At 36.1% G+C, this 17724-nt stretch overlaps 1 protein-coding gene across 2 annotated transcripts in view; it reads right to left on the reverse strand.

Annotated features, from left to right (window-relative positions):
• Positions 1 to 3182: 3182 nt before the first annotated feature.
• The window catches only part of senp7b (SUMO specific peptidase 7b), a 40856-nt gene continuing 26314 nt past the window's right edge, over positions 3183 to 17724 (reverse strand). For both annotated transcript variants that reach the window (XM_079807638.1, XM_079807639.1), the window contains exons 12-22: positions 14507 to 14739; positions 12615 to 12706; positions 11754 to 11870; positions 11555 to 11674; positions 11254 to 11346; positions 9639 to 9775; positions 7472 to 7536; positions 7299 to 7342; positions 7039 to 7107; positions 5388 to 5538; positions 3183 to 3544 (exon numbers count right to left, since the gene is read on the reverse strand). In XM_079807638.1, coding sequence (XP_079663764.1) covers positions 3398 to 3544; positions 5388 to 5538; positions 7039 to 7107; positions 7299 to 7342; positions 7472 to 7536; positions 9639 to 9775; positions 11254 to 11346; positions 11555 to 11674; positions 11754 to 11870; positions 12615 to 12706; positions 14507 to 14739 — 1268 coding nt within the window. In that variant the 3' untranslated portion in view covers positions 3183 to 3397. The remainder of the gene's footprint in view (positions 3545 to 5387; positions 5539 to 7038; positions 7108 to 7298; positions 7343 to 7471; positions 7537 to 9638; positions 9776 to 11253; positions 11347 to 11554; positions 11675 to 11753; positions 11871 to 12614; positions 12707 to 14506; positions 14740 to 17724) is intronic.

Below are 17724 nucleotides of genomic sequence, written 5' to 3' on the forward strand. Positions count from 1 at the left end.
AACTGACTCAAAAGGCTGAAACATCCTATGGTGTGACAGATAATATCCACTGATGTGATACCTGTACTGTTATGCCTTACAACGAGCAGCCATATACTTTAAAAATGTGATTTTTAAAAACATGGTTGATGATTTAACAAAATGAAATGTTATTTCTTCTTTAACAAACAAATGAATTACATTTAAAAAAAAAAAAAAAAAAAAGTTTCAAAGATATTTGCTCTTGTCAAGGAGCTGATTTTTTATTTATTTTTTAGCTGAGTTTTGTTGATTTAAAGTCAAGTCAAGTCAACTTTATTTATATAGCGCTTTTAACAATGTAGATTGTTTCAAAGCAGCTTTACAGTGTTAAACAGGAAAATAATGCAGCATAATTTTAATCAGCTGTATAGGCATTCTGGAAACATTTCAAGTATCATACAGTGACAGTGTGGGCGTTAGATCAATAATTCGATCAGATGTGTTCCATGTGTTCCTCAGGTAAGCGACGCACACACACCCAGCCATCCACATGATCCATGTAAAATAAAACATGATTCACCAGACCAGGCCACCTTCTTCCACTGCTTCGTGGTCCAGTTCTGATGCTCACGTGCCCACTGTTGGCGCTTTCGGCGCAGGACAGGGGTCAGCATGGGCACCCTGGTCTGCTTTCTATCAGAACATTCACTTATTGAGCAATTTGAGCTACATAACTTGTCTGTTTGATCGGACCACACGTGCATCAATGAGCCTTGGCCGCCCATTACCCTGTCTCCGGTTCACCACTGTTCCTTCCTTGGACCACTTTTGATAGAAACTGACCACTGCAGACCGGGACCACTCCACAAGAGCAGCAGTTTTGGAGATGCTCTGACCAAGTCGTCTAGCCATCACAATTTGGCTCTTGTCAAACTCACTCAAAACCTTATGCTTGCCCATTTTTCCATATTTCTCACACGTTAACTTTGTGGACAAAATGTTCACTTGCTGCCTAATATCCACCCACTAACAGGTGCCGTGATGAAGAGATAATCATTATTATTCACTTCACCTGTCATGACATCAGTCATAATGTTTTGCCTGATTGGTGTATGTTAGGTCTCCTCATTCTGAAAGATTTTGTGAGGCATGGTGATTTCTTCTGCATAGTAGACATTATTCTATGATAAATATATGAAATAGGAGACTGAAATGAACAGAAAAAAAAAACACGTTCTATGTTGCATTCTGACATTATTTTCAAGACAATTAAGAATATTACAGCCAAACATGCTTTATATTTTTATGTTAGGTTTTATATTTTAGCTATTTTAGAAAATACATAAAATTGAGCCTGACACACATTTTTTTTCTTTGAAACACCCACACAATTGCACAGCTTGAAAATGTTTCCATTTACGACTAAATACTTTAATTCTTCGCTGTCACGCATCCAATTAATACAAGTCTAAATCTATAATTATTTTCTTTGGAAGCAAAATGCACATGAAAAACCAATCAGCATGGGCCATCAAACCAAATGCTTAAAGCAGCGCACCAGGGGTTGATAATGTCTGTACAGTGAAAGCTAACTTTAATTTTCTTTCAAAAACGTCCATTTCTTTTCATCACTCTCCATTTTGAAAGTTTTCCATTAATGAAAAGCATTTTAAATATATGCCAGGTACTGGATAAATAAAGTTTATGATGTTTATTATTATTTTAGTAGGTAGTGAGGGGTCCAGCTGAGCTCTGGCCAAGTCACACAAACATTAGAGAAAGCAGGGCGAAGCTTTGTTTCATTTTATCACAGACGGTCGTGTTCTCTTCTGCCTCTGGAAAAAGGACTGCTTTTATGTTCTTTTTTTGTCTTTAATGGACCAAATAACTGCATTATGGGGCTTCCAGTACGGCTTGAACTCTCAGGAACACAATGCTTGTTTGTAGTGATGGCACTATTGGTTCCAGCTGTGGCTGTCAGGGATATAGATTTATATTTAGTGATGTTCAGTCCGTAAAAGCATCACGCCGAATAAGATAATTTGGAAATCTGCTGTTGAAGCTAAAAAAATCTGGAGCAAGAGTTTTAAAAACACTATTATGTAGCAAAATCAGCATTTTTATGGGTTTAAATAAAAAACTAAAAAATAACTTTACTGGTAAAAAAAATTCTCTCTACGAATTTGCGACAGATGAATGTAACATTTTTGACACGTCTCTGAGTAACATTAGTAATTTATTTAAGCCACAACTTCATTCTTTAAAATAATTCTAATGAACAACGCAAAGGGCATTTTGACTATCTTGAGCACTTTTTATAATTACCCAAACATAGTTCACCCCTTACGCTTGTTATTACATCCGTCATAAACTTAGGCTATGGCTGTTGGTTGGAATATTAGAACTAAAAACATAGACATAAACTTACTCATGGGCATCGATCACTTCACTGAATAATTGCAGACTAAGAATTGAATAAATATTATTACCATACGATCCATCACAACATCAATGTCTGTCAAAAAATAACGTGCATAATACATGGTAGTATTCGCGAAAAACAGAGGTCGAGGGAGTTCATGCATTTCTTGGAAAACTCACTACCAGATGTTTTGACTCTGTCGTGGCCTTACGAGAATAGGGAGAAAATGGCGTCCTGAGCTGCTTTAACATGCTGTCTGTCAGAGATGATAACATGCATAATACATAACACGCGAGCATAATTTTTTCTTCACTAGCTGAAATTGAATCAGAATGATCAGAAACGGAGTGAAACATTCACACTGCATGGTAAAGAGAATAAACGCCAATCCAATTGAAAAACTTGCCAGGTTAGTGAACGCGTGACTGATATTTTTCTGATTCTGAAATTCCTGATTTGAATATTTTCAATAGCTTTCTATTCTTTTTTTTTCATAATTTTGGAAATAGATGAACTGTTAAATGTGATCTTCAGGTGAGAATTATCAAAGTTTGATAAAATATGCTGTTGCTGCATAAATAGACACATAAATCCCGTAGCAGATCTAGGCAGGTGGAGCTGGGGGAGGTAGAGGGGTTCAGAGGAACTCTAGCTTACAGCAAACACTGAACGGGATATAGAACAGCATAGGCCAATCAGAAATAATGTGATTGCTTGCAGATTGTATGTAAAGGATACGAGTTTCAAAAGTTTCATGACTGTACTATGAGGTATTTAAATAAGAAATTCAAACTCAATTTAAAATATTCAACTTTTTTATTCAAGTAAACTACATTTTTGTACAGAAATCAATAAAACATGAAATAAGTCACGCTTAAAAGCCATTTTAATACAAATAAATACAAAGTTAAATTATAAATATATCCTTTATCTTTTAATCAGTACAAAACAAACAAACTAAACGAAAGGCCCTAATTGTTGTTTGTTTACTGACAGGACATTTTCCCGCTGTTTTTATTTGAGGCTCTGCTCAGCCCCGCCCCCTTGTCTCCGGTACAGCTGCAGCACCAGCTCCCGTAGCTCCTCCCTCTTCCTGCGCACCTGATTCCGTGGAAACCAATGTTCCAATCGCAGCGGGAGATCAAAGTGAACCACTGGATTCTGAGAGGAGAAACCACAAAGAAGCGCTGAGTAGAAGTTTAACAAATCAAGGACCGGTATTTGTACTATGTAAAGCTGAACTTTGGAAGCAGGTAAGGCAGCAAAAACACCAAAACCAGATCCCAAAATCGCATACTATCCATCCTATACAGTATTACCGTTGATTTTTAAAGTATCCATCTGTACATAGTATTCAGGTTAACAAACAGTTAAACTTTATTTGGTAACACTTTATTTTACAGTGTCCTTACTATACATGTACTTACCATAGTAATAACAGTAAATTATGCATAATTACATGCAACTAACCCTCACAGTAAGTACATGTACTTAATTAATATTACTCAGTACTTAAAGGTAATATATAATTACACTATAACAATGACACTTTAAAATAAAGTGTAACTTTATAATAGCGTCTGTGTTACAGTATAATTTTAACATTTAAGTACCGAGTAATAAGAATTAAGTACATGTACATACTATAGGGTCAGGGTTCGGAATAGGGTTGGGTTTAGGTTTATTTGCATGTAATTATGCTTAATTTATAGTTATTACTACAGAAACTAACTACATGAAATGTGTAACAAACACCCTAAAATAAAGTGTTACCAAACAATCTCTTGTGTTCTGCATAGATTTGGTTTGTGATGGTTCTCTGGCCTGGTATTAGCAATATATTTTTTTGTTTTAGTCATTTTTACTTTTTATCATTATATTTAATAATACATGCAAATAACATATTATTAATATAATAATAACAATTAATATGTTGTTTCACATTTATGAAATATATTAAATATATATATACACACACACACACACACACACACACACACACACACACACACACACACACACACACACACACACACACACACACACACACACACACACACACACACACACACACACACACACACACACACACACACACACACACACACACACACACACACACACACAGTACATATACAATTAATATTAATATTACACTGTTCTTCTGAACTTTCTATTCATCAAAGAATCCTGAAAAAATCAATTGTTTTCAACATTGATAATCATAAATGTTTCTTGTGCAGCAAATCTTCATATTAGAATGATTTTTGAAGGATCATGTGACACTGAAGACCGGAGTAATGATGCTGAAAATTCAGCTTTGCATCACAGGAATAAATTACATTGTAAAATATATTAAAATAGAAAGCAGTTATTTTACATTTTAATAATATGTAACAATTTTACTTTTTTTTTGTTGTTGTATTTTTAATAAAAATAAATGCAGCCTTGGTGAGCATAAGATACTTCATCTTAAAACAAAAAATCTTACCAATCAAAAACAATTTTGAACAGCAGTGTATATATACATTTGATGAATATATAATTTATTTAATTTGATTCTTTTCTCTTGAAATAATTTGTGGTCAATGAAAACCCTGTCTTCCACAAATCAATACAACATTTTATGACATTGTAGTTTGTTGCAAATACTGCTACATCAACTAAATTCATACTTAAAAGTATGTAGTTTACCATTTCTAGCGCAGTGCGTGCTTTGGGACTCAAGGCTGGAAACAAAACAGGTGGAACTTGAGTTCCTGAGATCTCAATCTCTTACTTACGTTACTGAAAATCAGTAAATCAATACGTTACTCAAAACACAGATCACAAAATGTCAGGCAACTTGAATGACCAACGTTTCTTTAGTGCTGTAAAGTTAGACTATACTCTGACATTTAGCACTGAGGGAACTAAAAAGCACTGACCCGGTACAAAAAGCACCACGGTAGACAAGGTTTCGGGAGAAAGCCAACATTTTGCGATCAACTCAGTATGTAGGTACCTGCAGGAAGCTCTCCACGTACTGCAGCAGGTACAGGCCACAGTCGCTGCTGTTGTCCTGCAGTGGGACCCTGCAGAGACTCCCACTAATGCTTTCACTGGTAAAAGCTCGAGGGCTTCCTTTCCGCACCTCCCATTCCACCTGCAGGTACCTGAGGGATGAGTCCAGGTCATATTCATAGGTAAGTCACATGTAGTATGAAGGCACATTTACTTCTCTGACATGACTGAATACCATGACACCTGTTCAAACTAGGGCTGCACGATATATCAAAATAAAATCAATATCGCGATATGGCTTCGATTGTCAAATGGCACAGGCTGCGATTTAATTTAATAAATTGTATATGCACAACCGGTTTCAGAGTGAAGCGTGGCATTTTTGCACCTGATATTATGAGCTGCAAGCATGTAAATGAACACTAGCTTCACTCTGAAACCGGCGGTGCATATTTTTATTTGCTGGGAACTCAACAAAATAAATTAGGATTGTAAGATGTAAATATTAGTAGAGCGAAATATATTTTATTACGCCATGCTTATTTTACAGGACAATAGTGTTAATTATTATTATTTTATTGTCATATTGAAATGTGGCCTATGAAAACTCAATCACAATAAAATCATAATTTTCTAACGATTATATAGTCATATTAAACTGGTCAAAAACATTGGGAATGTGGCCTATGAAAACTCAAGTAGAGAGATATAAAAAAATAATAATAATTAAATGAGAAAAATTTGGTGCAGGATTTAGTTATTTACAATATTTCCGAAATTGCTAGTAAAATTCACAAATAATTACAAATAAATGCCAAGTAACACATTGAATTAAACATGAAATGTTTAAGTATTTCCTTGTAAAACATACTCCAATAAATGTTGTTACATTTACAAAATATATTTATTACACTGAACATTGAGCCCTAAAAAGATTGTCATTAAAGTCACCATGAAATCAAAATAATTGTTTCATTATATTTTTATGGAATATAGCAGTATTAATTATAAATTATTTATCTGTGCACATATATATTTTTTTTAATCATTTGCCATTATAAACTTAATCCAAATAACTTGCAGCAACATCTCTGCGATGATGTGTTTACTGGTGTGAGGGTGGGGCAACCTGTCACTCACACAAAATCGACCAATAGCAAATCACAAGCATCCAATCAATTTCCCATCGACAAAACCAAGCCCCGCCCAACAATTTTTTTTTCTTTGAGAAGCTGTTTCACTCAGATATATCTTACGATAAGGAAGAAAATGTTAATGCATATATATACACGCACACACACACACACACACACACACACACACATACATATACAGTGCATCCAGAAAGTATTCACAGCACTTTTTGTTATGTTGAAAAAGCACCCGAGCTCAATTTTGAGCGTCATGCCAAAGGCTGTGAATACTTATGTATGTGATTTTTAATAAATTTGCAAAGATTTCCAACAAACATTTGTCACATTGTCATTATGGGGTATTGTTTGTAGAATTTCGAGGAAAATTATTAATTTAATCAATTTTGGAATAAGGCTGTAACATAACAAAATGTAGAAAAAGTTATATATCAATACAAATAACAGCAATTGCATAACTCCATTCCCGTAATTGTAATTGCATTCGGGTGAATGACTCACTCGCGTAACAGCATGTAGATCCGCTGATGGTAAGACAGCTTTAGAGAGTCCATGACCAGGATACAGGGCCTGAAGTTTAAACAGGGAAAAAGACAAACAGCGGATCAGATAACGGGATCAGGAAACCATCTCACCTGAGGAGCCCTCTTTTAGCACGTCAGGCTAATACAGTGTCATGAAGTATTTGGCCCCATGATATTTGCCCCTTGATGTTGTTGTGTATCAGATGAAGATCAAGAGATATTGAAGACTGTTTTTACCTCCTGCAGACGCTCTCTCTTGTGCAGCTGTGTGCTGTGCAGTCCTAAAAACACATGAAGACCCATCAGACCCCTTCATGCTATTTTCCTGTACAAACTGTAAAGTCTATCCAAAGATTATCTGATGATAACCATCTCAATGAGTATTTAAAATGTTTGTGTAGTGAGATTACCGGTAGGTTTTGTGATCTCGACTCACTAGGTTTCAATCCGTTTCCTTTTGGCAGCTGTGAATTGTCTGGAATTACAGAAGACAAACAAACATAAAAGATTTTTTCCCTTTTTTGTGTCGTTTCTACAAATTGGTTTCCCTGTAGATAAGGGCACACATGTTCTTTGGAGTGAGAACAATTAGATGTGTTTAATAAAATATTTAATATTTTAACGAAAAAATTACCTTACATGAAAAACAAAACAAAAAACCATCAGACTTGGAGGTACACAATTAATCGTTAAAACATCACAATCTCGATTCAAACACCCACGTGATCTCCTTTCTAAATGTAGAATCACAGTATCATTATTTCCATGTTACAAATATTCATTTTAATCACAGAAGAACTGGAAAAGTTGCGCTTCAAATAATAATTGTATCGATTACATCGTTCCGCCAGTAGGTGACTGTGACTGTTAAAACAATGCATTGTCATTGAATCATTCATTCAAGAGATTCGTTCAAAAATGCTGATTCATCCAGTAATGATATAAGTGAAGTATTTATAAGTGAGTCATTGAATCATTCATTCAAACCAATTTTTTTTCCATTAAACTTTTCAAAAAGACCACAGCAATTAACATTTTGTCAGAAATCTTGTTTTGGTGTCTGTTTAGAATCATGAGAGAATCGTGTCTCTATTTTAAACAAAAATATTGTGATTCTCAATTTATCCAAAATCGTGCAGCTCTAATCAGACCAGAGATGGACAAAGTACACAACTCTATTACTTGAGTAAAAGTAAAAGTACTTCTAGTCAAATATTACTCAGTTACAAGTGAAAGTTCTAAAAACAGATTTTTACTTAAGTAAAAGTACAAAAGCATTTGTTTTTAAAAGTACTTGAGTATCAAAAGTAAATTTCGTTTTTTATGTCAATGCATTATTTTATTATTGTTGTATAAATGCACATTATGTCACCATGGTGGTTTAAGCCAGTCAGTGATGCTCCATCCGACATACTAGCATACGACTACCTTAAACTCATTTAAATACTTGTATAAAAGTTACAAAGCTGCTGTCACTTTAAGGCCAAATGCACAGATCCAATACACTGATACACATCCGATGTTCTCCCAACTGTTTACTCTTCTCTTTCTCCCAGACGTTTAAATTTTTGAACATTTTATGAGACATGCATCAAGTGTATTCCAACTAAACTAATCTTTAATCTTTTCAGAAAACTGAAACATACTTTTTAAGTATGGCCATGGGTGCACACACTGCGCAGAGGAACCGCCTTCTTCCATTTTGCTATAAACTGATCAGTGTTCAAAAAATGTTGGGAAACTTCACATGACCCTATACAAGAGTGATTACTGATAGGCTGTCTGCAAAAAAAACAACAACAACAAAAACCTTTTAAAGAAGAAAAAATCATCCACTGACTTTCAAAGCTGCTACATAAAAGACTTTCGCCTTTGAGGACCTTGATAGAAATGTAGTGGAGTAAAAAGTACGATATTTGTCTTTCAAATGTAGTGAAGTTAAAGTCATAAGTTTTCCAAAAAAATAATACTCAAGTAAAGTACAGATACAAGTAAAGTGTACTTAAGGACAGTACTCAAGTAAATGTACTTAGTTACTGTCCACCTCTGAATCAGACTAATAGAGAATAACTTCAAAAATAATCAATCAGACAACATGGCATAAACTATTGTTATTGTATAATTTTTTTAGAATTCACTGTAGGAAATATTAACCCATTTTTACACACACACTGTATATTTATATACATGCATACATGCATCCCTGTTACTGTTCAATTCTCCCTAAAATCGTGACCTAAGAAGTAAATCTCAAATAAGTAACTTTATATATTTAATTTTAATTTTTAATTTAATATTTAATAATATTTTCTAAATGTTACAACTAGTAAATAATCATTTAAAGAGCAACGTTTTAATTTTTTTAATAAATACTGTATTTTCAAATACAATAATAAGTGTATTCATCAACTTCAGCCTTTGAACTCCGATACCAATGCTATTGTAATTTTTAAAAAAGATAAAAAATAAAATGGATAGCATAATCACATGTAATAATCAATTCAACGTCAATCTGGTTAATTAATTAAATAAATAAATAAATAAAATACAAACTTTAATTTAAGGTGTTAGTGATACCTCTTTGACATTCCCCTGCTGAGCTCACTTTGGCTGTCTGGCTCCCATCCCGGGACACAGGGCCTTTGTCTCTCCACTGTACGTACTGAGTCCGTTCCAGACCGGGAAAACAGATCACCACGAGGTACCAGTGAGCCCTGGACAGACAGTAAACAGAGCAGGAAAACAGCAGAGGAAGTGGAAGTCAGTGATCTGTGATAAAGCCTTGTTTCCATTGCCAAAAACATCCTGTAGCAGTAGGACTGGATACCGATACTGCTTTTTTTTCTGCTTTTGATGTTATATATATATATATATATATATATATTTTTTTTTTTTTTTAATATATATATATATATATATATATATATATATATATATATATATATATATATATATATATATATATATATATATATATATATGATGATATATCCATTATATCTGCTCTGAAATGGCTAAAAAGCATGCAACTAATCTACTGAAATGCTCTAATTTGCCACATAAAAGTGCATTAAAATATGAATACTCACAAAGTTGCTTAAATTCAATTCGCCAGCAAAACCATTGTGAAAATATCGTGAATATTTGCTATATCACCCAGTTTTAGTACAAGATCTGCTAATCCCAGGACTGGGAGAAAGGACATTCCCAAGCTTGTGAATCATCTGTGCCATGCTGTATTGTGCGAGTGAGCGCATGTCCATGTTTCAGTGAATGTCCTAATGTGGCAATTTGTTTTTATGAGAACATGGAGAACCACATCGGAATCCCCTGTTCCCCTTCCCAGATTGGCATTACAGACTTGTTCGACCTTGTCTCAGTGATTTATCCTCTTGTCCATAAAGTACAATCCAACATCCTCTGCTGTCCTCTGCTATCAAACAATGCTGAACATCTACACGGAGCTTCCTCGTTCCGCTTGGTCATAAAAACAAAAGAACAGTCTGTAACGTGTGTTTGAGATGTCGTAACTATTTGTGAAGATTTGTGCAACGCTCTGACGTTGAGAGTACTCCAGGTTGATGGTCTCGATTCGTTTGGTCTTATTTTACGTTTTGAGAGTTAGCTCTGTTCCAAAACATCAAGTTTACGCATCACAGGTGCGGCTGGAAATATTAAATTATAAATAAACATACACTACTGTTCAAAAGTTTAGGATCAGTTTTTTTGAAGTAAATTAATATTTTTATTCAACAAAGACAGTGAACACATTTATAATGTTACAAAATATTTATTTCATAAAAATGCCGTCCTTTTAAACTTTCTATTCATCAAAGAATCCTAAAGGAAATGTATCACGGTTTCCACAAAAATATGAAGCTGTGTTTTCAACATTGATTATAATAAGAAGAATTAAATCATCATATTGGATTGATTTCTGAAGGATCATGTGACACTGAAAACTGGCGTAATGATCCTGAAAATTCAGCTTTGATCAGAGGAATTAATTACATTTTAAAATATATTAAAATAGAAAAAAGCTATAAATATAAATGCAGCCTTGGTGAACATAAGATACTTCTTTCAAAAACATATCTTACCAACCTATATCTATATAATTTTTTTTATTACCCAATATTTGGTGCTAACCTGAATCATGCATGTGTGTTTTAAATTTAAATTCCCCACTTACTCTTGATTAACAGGTATAAAAAGGTAGTCCTTGCTAAAGATGTCCACGTGACGTGTCCATGTTCTCACTCTCTGATGTCGTCTGTGCGAGGCTCTGGGAAAACATTGCATAGACAATCCCATCAGGATGAAACGCACATTTACAACAAAATTCACTAAAGAAACTTTCATTTTTGGGTGTACTGTCTCTTTAAATGCTTATACTGGATTTAAAATGGACAGTACACCCAAAGATGAAAATTCCTTTAGTGAATCTAGCTGGAAATCAAAGACTGTAAAAAGGTCTTTGAGTGATTTCTTACGTGCTGCCAGTCTCCTCCGGGCAGCTAGTGTCTTTTCGTGTAAGTTGTTTGTAGAAGAAGCTGCTGAAGATGTGAGATCTTTCAGCCACATCTTTGTCGGCTCTTTCCAACAGAAGGTACCTGAAGGGAGTATTTAATATTAGGGCAATGGAAAATATTGCATCACATTTCACAAGCTCTGAAGTACCATTGGACTCACTTGAGGTAGAAGTCGATGATGACGTCGTTGAGAAACTCGCCATCCTTGAGGCACTCCAGGTCCTCGGTTGTCACTGTAATGCCGCCCTTGGAGGGGGGAGGTGGGTACTGGATCAGCCTGGTGGAAAATTTTCAAACAAGCTACTCATAGAAAGTGTAACTTCAGCTTCCAAAAATACAATCCTCCTTGCTAATCATGACATATCAATATTGACTTACAAATTAAATCTTAATTTCACTGCCTGTATGGAAACTTCAACAACTTGATGGAAAGTTAGTGGTATGGAAACCTCTCAAAAGGGCCAGGGAACGTCAACGTTTGGGTTCCAGCTACTGAGCTTGTGGCTTAATCATTGCTTTCAGAAAAAAAATTAAAGGTGAAATCTGTCATTTCTGCACCTCTAGTGGCACCAAACTGAATTGTGGCAAGTCAAAACAAGTTTTCAACACTCCCTTGTCTTCCATTGTGCAGATAAACAAGCTGTCCAAGCCCAAACTAATGCAACTGGTTAATTCAATCAATATGTATGAATATGTATGCTTTCTATCAAAGGTTTTCTTTGCAACACAAATAAGTTATTTAACCTGTTGTATCCATTATTTAACTGATTTAGATCCTTATCATACAAGGGGGTGCTAAAAAAAAATTACATAATTATGGCGTCATTCAAAAATAGCTATTGAGTCTTTGTCGAGGGAACCAGGGTGATTCAAACTTCCAGGCTGACCTATTAAATACATCACATTTACAGAATTGTATAAATGAGACTGAATTCATGAAAATAAATAGCTGCCTTTATATTTTAGGAAAGGGTACAGTATCATCATATTCGGGGTACTTGGCATTAAACATCAACAGTACCTGCGGGGTGAGCTCTGTTGTCGGCTGTTGCTCCGGAGGGGTCTCCTGACTGTCGGCTCTCTAAGCCAGTTACTGGTCCCACTCGCGTTCTCCTGTTGGGGAAAAGTGAAGAAGGTCAGATAAGAATCTAAACAGTTGGTGATACTCCAAACGCCTGTGGTTGGAGTACCCGAAACTACTGACCTTCTCATTGGCTATGGTTTCCACTCAAGCATGCAAATGACATTGGATTTTGTTGAAAAGAGGATTGTAAATATGGGTTGGGAAAATGTAAAGAGAGCAAACATGATATACTCAAAGTGGCAGTGGACTTGTGGGTGATATGGGTTCAGAAAAAGGAAAATGAAAAGTGAGAAGAGCAACGCCATGTGCTGCCTGTTTAGGGCGGATAGCCGGCTTCATTTCTGTAGAGCGCTGAGCCAGATCATAAAACGCAAGAAAGGAAAGTAAGGAGAACGCGTCTGAGGTGGCCTACTTCCATCTCTGCCAGCTGGCACCATCAAAACCGACAAAAGAAAGAAACGTGTCATGCCCCAAGAGTCCTGACGCCCACACGCAGATGTTGCCCCCAAAAAGGACCCAAATAGGTACTAAAGTTGTAGGACCCCCAAAATGCAGCAGCCATGAGCCCCCACCCACGTCATAAAGACTCTGGAGAGAGTGACACAACGGCCACTTCCACAGAACTCAGGAGAGGGAACTGCTCAGCTACTATCCATAAAAGCAGCCAACTTTCCTTCTGCGTCTCATATCTACACACCAATACAGCCTCCATGGACCATGGCTAACCTCACTCCTGCTCTTATATTGGGCCGTATAATTTCTCTGGTGCCTCTATCATGCCTGCACTCAAGTTCCTGCCAATATCTGGCCAACCCATTGAACACTGTAAGAGGAAGCAATGGAGAGGGGCAAAGGAATGGATAGATGGAGGGAATGAAGGATGAATGGACAAAGAAACTGAAGGCTGGATAGATAAATGAATAGATGGATGGATGGAAAAAAGAATGGAAGAACGATAAAATAAATTGATGAGTGGATGGATGAACAGAAAAAAGAATGGATGGATGGACAAAGGAATGGGTGGATGGATTGGTGAATGGACATATGTTTGGACAGACAGACAAAAGAATGGATAGACAAATGGATGGATGAATAATAGATGAAAGAAATGGAAGGATGGATGAGGGACAGACAAAGAAAAGGATGGAAGGACAGACAGAAGGATAGACTAAAGGATGTATGCATGAACAAAGGAACAGATGAATATACGGATAATGAAATGGATGGATGGACGAACAAAGGAATAGATGGAAGGACAAAGGAATGAATGGACAAGGAAACTGAAGGGCGGATGGATGAAAATGGATTAAGGATGAAAAAAGAACGGATGGACAGACAGAAAAAAAGAAAAGGATGGACGGACAAACCAAAGAATAGATAGACAGGATGGATGGATGGATGGATGGCAAAAATGAATAATGGGTGAAAGAAACTGAAGGATGGATGGAAAGAAACAAAGAACGGATGGATGAACAGACAGATGGGCAGACTTAAGGATGGATGTATGTATGTATGAACAAAGGAATAGATGAATGTATGGACAATGGGATGGATGGATGGACAAAGGAACAAATGGATAGATGGACAATGAAAACGATGTTCGGATTAAAGAATGGATGAAATTATGGAAAAAACAATGGATGGATGGATGGATGGATGAATGGATGGACAGACAGAAAGGATGGATAAATGGATAAAAGAATAGCTGGATAGGCAAAGAAATCAAAGTGTGGATGTATGGATAAAAGAATGGCTGGATGGACTAGATTAGATGGATGGCCCAACAAAGGAATGAATGCATGGATGGACAGACAGATTTGTGAACTGACCTTTGCGGTGTCTTGTCCAGCGTCCATCACGTTTTGTCCCAGCAGTGAGAGGAGGTGTTCGCCCCTTGGGTGACAATGAAGCCGATTTCGCCCATCCGCCCAGGACAGAGCGTTACTCAAAGTGCCCTGACCGTATCTCAGGCCAATCACGTCCATGAGCGATGCCAACAGGGCCGCCTGAAGATCCTCCAACTGACCAGTCAACACCAGCAGGACAAAAGGACAGGCCTGTCCTGAAAAAAAGAACAGAAAAATATAAACCGCATTCTTTATTTCTTTTTATGAAGTTTTATGAGTTTGTTTCATTTGATTTGTTTGCTGCATTTAACTCAGATCAGATGGTGGATGATCGATCTAGAAATGCTCACTGGGTGGCCAAAATTAATAATAATAATAAAAAAAGAAAAGCTTTCCTCCCTTTCCTAACACACACACGCTACATAATAGAATGGCAAACAAGAGCACCAGACTGAATGAATTAATCTTTTAATGGCCGCCGATCACACGCACACACACACTGCAGGTAATGCCTGTATGTTAATGCTTTAATACTGGTTGACGGCTCGTCACACAAGCTTCGACTACTTCGATAACCGCATGGTGCCATTAAAACTGACTGCGCTCTCATTACAGAGATCAAGGGTGTGTGTATAATGTGTATACAGAGTAGGGCTCGGTTTGTCTGTGTGTGAACAGAACACATGGTGATAATCACAGCCAATTAGGAAAAAGGGTTAAATGTTTAATATACAGTAATGAGGAGCAGGATTTTGGACCATTGTTCAATGTTATTATTATCATTAATAAATGTAAAACCTGTGCCAAATCCAAGCGTGTGCATGGATTATTCCGATGAAAGCAGACCCTGCAAATGAGCAGGACTAACGCTAGAAAAATATATATTGTAATATATTTATTGTATATTTGTATATTGTATAGGAGCAGGGTTTGATTGTTTATATATATATATATATATATATATATATATATATATATATATATATATATATATATATATATATATATATATATATATATATATATATATATATATATATATATATATATATATATATATATATATATATATATATATATATATATATATATATATATATATATACATACATACATATACATACATATACATATACACATACATACATACATACATACATATATACATACATACATACATACATACATACACACACACACAATAAATTATACATTTTATCCATTTATTGTATAAAATTATATTTATTGCATTATTGATGTTATTGATAATAAACCATAATAAAGAGTATAACAACTCATTCATCAAGCTGTTTAGAGCAGGGCTGTACTATTTTTTGATAAAAAAATACTAAAACCCCAGAAAACCACAGGGAGCCCTCAAAGTAAAAATTTTGTTGATGAAAGCTGGTTTATAAGCACATCTCCTTACAAATTTGCAAAGATGAAAACTTATAGCGTTCCCAAATGCGCGTTATAAATAACCTTTTACATTTACTGTGAACTGATCTGCTTCAGACGCTGAAAACATCGAATCATGAGCTGTTTGCGTGTTAAAGAACACAGTGCCACACTTCATTCTGAAACATGCAGCGCATATATTCATTTAATTAAATCACAGCCTTTGCAGTTTGATAAATCGCACTAAGCCATATAGTGGTTTCATCAGGGGTTCAAGTGTGTAGCCCTATTATAATTGCTACAATTTTCAAGGATCAGCATTCTCCCCTAAAAGTGGTCAGGCAGACCAAACCGCAAGACGTAGAGACTTGAAACATTGAGGGCTGGTATTACTCACACCGTCTACAACGTCACCAAGGCTCGCCCCTATCGGCCTGACGGGGCCTACAGCGGTCAAAAGTGGCTCACAACTCCTAAATCGCTAGGTGTAGTAGGCTCAAGTGTCTTATATCGTTGGAATTCTTGGCTCAAGCAAGCAAAAAAAAATCCATGCCTCTGTGAAATTTTCGGGTATTTTGGATTTTTTGAAAAAACTACTTTTGCGAACAAGTCCTAGGTTTTTGGCCCTACCGGAACCAAGCCAGTGCAGCAAGATTCTCCAGAGCAGGGGTCTCCAACCTTGCCTCTGGAGAGCTACCGTCCAGCAGAGTTTAGCTCAAACCCTAAACAAACACACCTGATGCAGCCAATCAAGGTGTTCAGGGTTACATGAAAATTCCAGGCAGGCGTGTTGGACCACGGTTGGAACTGAAGTCTGCAGGAAGGTAGCTCTCTAGGAGCAGGGTTTGATTGTCAGAAATTTCGATTCACAGTCTCTAAGTGCCGCCAAAACGTTCCAAGTGGGCGGAGACACTTTTACTAAAATAGACCTAACTTGTGAGCGGAATGCGATATTTTCACCAAAGTTGGCACACGTTTGTAAGAGCTCATTCTGTGGCCGCATGAAAAACTGGTGCTGACATGGAAAAAACATAAAAATGTCTATAACTACGTAACCCTAAATCTGATTGTCTTGAAAATTAGCAAACGCCTTCGCATTATTCACGTGTGTAAAGGATGGTATGCCACGCGATTTTTGGTAGAACTCCACAATATGGTAGAACTCCTCATTCTGAGCAACTTTGTCTGTGGGACCGCCGCTGCCAATCGAATCGTTTGTTAAATATTGGAGATTATTTCAAAAACCAACATTCGCGAAATAGTATCTCTATATTTTTTATTTCGATGAATCATGTAGCCCTCGATTAAAGTTGCACTTGGGGCATTGATACAAAAATATATTAATAATATATTAAAATACCCTGATGTGTTGTCATATAGGTATGCATGTACGTTTATAACATCTTTTTTTAAATATTTTTTAAAATGTATTTATTATTATATTATATTTATTTGTATTTACTATACAAACATGTTTCATCCAATGCAACATTTAGAACAAGAACCAAAACAAAAACAATGAATGCTATGTATTGTACTTTCTTCTTCGACTACTGCACAATACTAGATAATATGACTACTGCATATTGCCACTTCTGTCTCAACTGTTGTATGCGCATTGTCCACGTGGACACCAAAACTGGGCTTCCGCGGACGGTGTGCACGGACGTTCGCGGACCCTCCTGATGACGAAAATTATGGCACGAGGACAGTGCGCAGATCATTGCCGAACATGGACGGCTGATACTTTGGGCTTATCATACAGCTCATGTGGATCCCTACTGAGAAATCTCCAGGACAAG

The sequence above is a fragment of the Gobio gobio genome, assembly GCF_949357685.1.
Source record: "Gobio gobio genome assembly, chromosome: 24".
In the NCBI taxonomy this organism is placed as follows: domain Eukaryota; kingdom Metazoa; phylum Chordata; class Actinopteri; order Cypriniformes; family Gobionidae; genus Gobio; species Gobio gobio.